This window comes from Micropterus dolomieu, linkage group LG20 (assembly GCF_021292245.1).
Source record: "Micropterus dolomieu isolate WLL.071019.BEF.003 ecotype Adirondacks linkage group LG20, ASM2129224v1, whole genome shotgun sequence".
NCBI classification, from domain to species: Eukaryota; Metazoa; Chordata; class Actinopteri; order Centrarchiformes; family Centrarchidae; genus Micropterus; species Micropterus dolomieu.
The window spans coordinates 1372396-1378064 of NC_060169.1; the positions used below are offsets into that span (position 1 = coordinate 1372396).

Sequence of the window (5669 nt, forward strand, 5' to 3'; positions counted from 1 at the left end):
GTTAGTTGGTAAAGATTGAGTGAAGCAAAACAGTCTAAACATATATCTGGTTCTACAGCTGTTTCTAAGGTTCCTGAGTTTAGAGATAAGTTGGTGCCAGTTGAGGGCAGGTCTTGGTGAATTTTGTTTCTAATAGCTAGAATTTTATCATTAAAGAAGCTCATGAAATCGTAACTACTGAGAGCTATGGGAATACTTGGCTCAATAGAGCTGTGACTCTCTGTCAGCCTGGCTACAGTGCTGAAAAGAAACCTGGGGTTGTTCCTATTTTCCTCTATTAATGACGAGTAGTACGCTGCTCTGGCATTACGGAGGGCCTTCCTATAAGTTTTAAGACTATCTTGCCAAATTAAACGAGACTTTTCCACTTTGCCAATTCCTCTCAAGTTTCTGCGATATTTGCTTTAATTTGCGAGTTTCAGTATTATACCATGGAGCTAACCGTCTTTGTTTTAGTATTTTCTTTTTTAGAGGGGCTACAGAGTCGAGTGTCATTCGCAGTGAGCCTGCAGCACTATCAACAAGATGATCGATTTGGGAGGGACTGAAACTAGCATAGGAGTCCTCTGTTACTCTGCGACCAGACAATGTACCTAGAGCTGATGGAATCGCATCCTTAAATTTAGCTACAGCTCTATCAGACAGACATCTTGTATAGTTCTGCAATTACACCGCCATTTGCTAGTCAGCAGTAGCGCTACAGCGTCCACTGAGATGACTTTTGCCGGCTGAGCAGGCTGACTTCTGGTTTAGCCCTCGACTAACGTGAATGGGGGTAAAATTGTGAACGTGCGGCTGGTGAAGCCTTTTCGATCGATCACATTCTGACAGTGAAACAAGTCGTTTCGCTCGGGTTGTGACACTCAAATACATCGATCCAGCGTGTTACAGCCGCCGGCTTGGCCGCTAGTAAAAGTTACTTCAAAGCATGGGGCACTTCCTGTCGGCTCGGTGGCATTGTGAGGCTACCCAGCCGACCAATCACAGTTCTTACCATCTGCGTCGCATCGACGTGTAGTTACATTTTTGAGGAGGTGCACGTCAGGCTACGCCGCCGATTTGACGCAGAAGTATAAATTGCACTTTACTCACTTCACCTGTCAGTGCTCAGTATGTAACGGCTGATCTGTGTAAGTGAAGTCGCTTATCATTCACAATGACGCTTACTCGTGACTCTGTGGATCACGATGTTTTGTTTGTGGTTCCTCCTGAAATATATGGAGATCCAGATTCCAGACTTCAGTCTATTCGTGTTCAACTGAAACAAACGTTAGCAAACAAATGAAGTAGTTATCAGAGAAGTGCAGGTCTCAGGTGTGTTTGTTCACGCTCGAGGAAGTCGGCCACGCCGTCAGAACACTGAAAATGTCTCACATTCCTGTCACATACTCAAACAGAGAGGTGACACAGAGGTCAACTTTTGCACGCCTCACTTCCTGTTCTTGCAGTGCAGCTTGACGCCTCACTCTCTCTCTCTCTCTCTCTCTCTCTCTCTATCTCTCTCTCTCTCTCTTAGCTTTATTGGCATGAATTTAACAACAATATTGCCAAAGCTACAAATAAACTATAAAAGAACAATTCATTTCATTTTATAAAATAAAGAAAAAAGTAAAATGTGTGTTTAAAAATATAAATACATAAATATTAAATATTAAAGATTTAAATTAAATGAATAAATAAAACAGTATAAGTGAGTGTGTATACAAAAAAAATCAGGGAAAAAAACAAATAAAGGAACAATTACTAAAATAAACAATGAAAATAATAATCTCTCTCTCTCTCTGTGTCAGCGATCATGGCTGCGGTCGGAGCAGAGGTCGTCGGCTCGGGGTTCCTCTCGCCTGGAGTCATCAGTTTCTTCATCCTCCTCCTCGTCCTCTCCATCTTCCTCACAGCTCTCTGCAGCGAATGCAAAAGGTCAGCTGTTTAAAATACTTACTAATAATAAATACTAATAATATGTCTGGTTTTATATTTTAACAAAGTCCAGGTTCGGACTCAAACCAAACAATCAAAAGCCTGATATCCCCTCTTCCTCTGAGCCATGGAGCTCTACCGTTGTCTAAAACCATGAACACACACACTGTAGTTTATTCTGACTCACAGTGAAGCTCAAACGATGGAAAACCATGTGGAGAGTCGGACATTTCTGTGTTTATGTCCTCATCTCTCCACACACCTGATGCTTTCAGCTCCTCAGTATAAGTCATTTTCCTAATTTACACCATTTCCACTCAGCTCTTTTAATTTTCAAACTGAAAATGTGCATAAAACCAGGGGGATGGAAACGGACCATGAGGATGTTTGTGGACAAACTGTAAGTGGAGTGTATTTCGTTTGATCTCACAGTCACCCGCAGTATCTTTTGTTTTAATTATTGCGAGCAACGCAAGCTTTGCAGATGGTTTCCTTTAATATCCAGTATCTGTATCAAAAAGACTGTTGTGAAGGATATCGAGGGATCAGGATGCAGCGGCGTCACAAAATTAAATTGACATCATTCATTTGTAGCATGGCTAAATTAGTTATGAATTTTAATAAATTTACGAGAATTAATACCCAGTTATGAATTTTAATATTCATACAATCAACCATATTCCTCGTTTCAGGGCACCACCGGAGTTGTTATAATCCTAGAGTCTCCGGACCTCTAGGTAGCTTTTAATAATGATACAATCATTACTAGTGATCAGTTAGTTAATAATCGCTCAATTATTTTAAATCAATCAGTCAGTCTCATATCTAAAGGGTCAATTCTCTTGGCAGGGACGTGGAAATAGGCAACACACACAGTTTCCTGATTACAGTGAATTTATTAACTAAAGCGATATAAACGGGTGGTTAAATACAGGGAAAATAAACAATGGCGGAACAATGAGCAATGGAGGTTCGATTGTAGGAAGCATTTGACTCATACGGCAGAGGAGAACTAATGAAAGTAAGCTAACGTTATGAGTTTAGGAGTTAAAAGGAAATCTCTGATCACAGGACGTGTGTTAAGTCTTACTGCTTGTCGACAGCCTGCTTTTGGCCTGTTGCACGGGTCCCACGATAGCTGCCCGGTCCTGGCTTTTTGCTAGGGATTCTCCAGGGTTCTCCGTGTCTGATTGAAAACGCCTCCTCCGTCTGGCAATTCGGCTGTTTTCAGGTTTCCTTCGTTGCCGCTGGCGAGACCACGTGGCTTGGTCTGACCTCGGTGAAGTTGGCTCGACGAAAAAGCTTAAAAGGGAACTTGGTCGTTCCTGAATTAGTCCAGTGTAACTTAACGGACTGATGACTTTAACAAAACAAAAGAAAGAAATTAAATCAAGCTGAGGGGCAGATCGGTGTCGCGGCACTTCAGGTGTGTAGCTTCAGGCGAAACAAAGGCCTGTTGCGCTGGCCGACTCTTAGGGCGTTGCCCGGAGAGGCACGCCGGACGCGTGCCGAAGCGTCCAGAGAGCAGAGCGATCCGAGAGAGAGAGAGAGCAGAGAAGAGCGCGAAAGAAGTCGCGTATCGCTCTTTTGTTGCCTGGGGCGTGGTTCCCCAGGGGGCGTTTCAGGTTTCCCAAGGGACTGACTTTCTAATCTTAATGTCTAAAAGAAAAGAAATCTATTTGCACGTCTTCTAATCAAATATTTTCCACAATCGAACCTCAATGGTCAAACAGTTGTACTGTTCTAAGTTAAGCTTTTGGTAACAGGAAACAATTGTCACATTAGTGGTCAGGGTATTTATACATTTAACGGCATTTCCGACGAGGGCATGTAATACTTATTACGTCCACTTGGGGGAGCTCAGGTTACATGAGGAAAGCTTAGATTAATCCAAGATCATCTCTCTTTAGGAACCGGGGAATTTAGTTATTCATCTTTAAATTCAAGCTGGCGATTAAGAGTATAGTAAAAAATTTCTTTATCATCATTTCTAAAGGAATTTTGTAGGAAAGTATTGTGAACAAGCATTGATTACACATTAGATGAAGGAGTGTCCTTAATATTGCTAAAAATAAAAACACCGCAAAAGTAACTTATTTAGATTCTTTTCAGCACTAATATCAACAACAGAAAGTCACAACATGTTAACATAACTACTCAAATAGAGGAAAACGTAATCAAGTAACTAAAGATTTAATTAAACTTAATTAAATGCTTTGAGTTTTTGGAGACTGCAGTCTTTGGTTATTTAAAGTTCTATCTGCAACACTGCAGATAGACCCGTCTCAAAACATCGGCTAGATCGTCGTCAGAGTCACGATAGCCGATGGGTTACAGAGCCATGATTCTTCCCTGAACTCCATCCAACAACAGGAAATAAATTATAATATATAATTATATATAATAAAATGTAAATATCAACCATATTTCCATTATTATTTTAAATGATTAGTGAACGAGTGTTGTCGTTCAGGTGTTCTAAATAAAGTTGACCTGATTTCTTTCTTCTGGTTTTCTAGACGTTCCTTTGAGCTGCGAGAATGTGAGGACAAACATCCTTCGGCTCTGATCAGAGTGGTAAGAGAGCTTTGACCTCTGATCTTTCCATCTGTTCATTTAAAACGAGGTGGAATATATCTTTAATCATGGCGTGTTGATCGACAGGTGAAGCTGGAAGACGCCATGATGGCGAGAGAGAATCCAATGATCAATGAGATCCAGAAGGATGAAAAAGGTGAGTGGACTTCCAGCCCGTTCTCAGTCCCAGGGCGGCAAATGCCTACGCTTTGTCACGTCTTTCAGCGTCTGGTATCTACGCATGTATCAGCCTTCGGCGCCATACGTCTACACTAAAAGTAGGCTCAGTGAATTCAGAGTATGAGGTGGATGGGTGGACCAGAAACCGGACTTTCACTGTGTGAAACAAAAAGTCAAACCTGATTGTTTTAACCCAAACCTAACCGAGTAGTTTTAGTGACGGGGAACTCAACATAACACATCAGCTTCCTGTTTGTCATGTGACTCAGAAACAAACATGATTTCAGGAAACATTTCAGCTGTGCACTAAAAATATTTCAGCCGTTAAAAACAAGTGAAAATGTACAAACAACTCCTGCACACTGTCTCGCTTACTGCTGGTATATTTATTAATGACTTTCATCCAGTATCTGGACAACAAAGTTATTATACGTACATATGTTTTACAGTTTGGAGTTTTTTATAAAGATTTTTTTGTGTCTTATCAATCCTTCCTCTTCCTTGTTTGTGTCCTGCTGAAGCAAACACTGTCACCTTCACTCCATGGAGGAGCCACTTGGGGGCGCCACACAACCACCAAGGTCAGTCTGCCTGATTTATGATGATTTATGTAAACAGGATACTGTAAATGTTTATTATAATTGGTAAAACACACTGATGTGTACTGTGTTAGTGTGTTTACTATGTCCACTCTGTCTTGTTTGTAATAAGTTCATCATGTTAGGCTAATTTTATTTATATTATCACATCCTATCATGATATATGTATCATTTTAAGTTAAATAGGTCCAGTCTCCTTAATTTAGAACATAAAGATGCTCTGTAGATTAATTTAATAATATTTAACTCTAAAAATAATATGAATACAGTTAAATTGTCTCAATATATTTCTTCTAAATTAAAATGTACTTATGTTAAAGGAGTTTAAGGACTAACGAGCAAAACCGAACAAAGGGAGGTTTGAGGTGTTTTAACAGCTGATGTGTGTGTGTGTGT

The 5669-nt window shown here is 40.4% G+C and overlaps 1 protein-coding gene across 1 annotated transcript in view; it reads left to right on the plus strand.

The window, feature by feature from the left end:
* si:ch73-204p21.2 overlaps positions 1 to 5669 on the plus strand; it is a 15454-nt gene that overhangs the window by 5669 nt on the left and 4116 nt on the right. The window contains exons 3-6 of the mRNA XM_046033195.1: positions 1791 to 1917; positions 4437 to 4494; positions 4582 to 4651; positions 5196 to 5255. Coding sequence (XP_045889151.1) covers positions 1796 to 1917; positions 4437 to 4494; positions 4582 to 4651; positions 5196 to 5255 — 310 coding nt within the window. The 5' untranslated portion in view covers positions 1791 to 1795. The remainder of the gene's footprint in view (positions 1 to 1790; positions 1918 to 4436; positions 4495 to 4581; positions 4652 to 5195; positions 5256 to 5669) is intronic.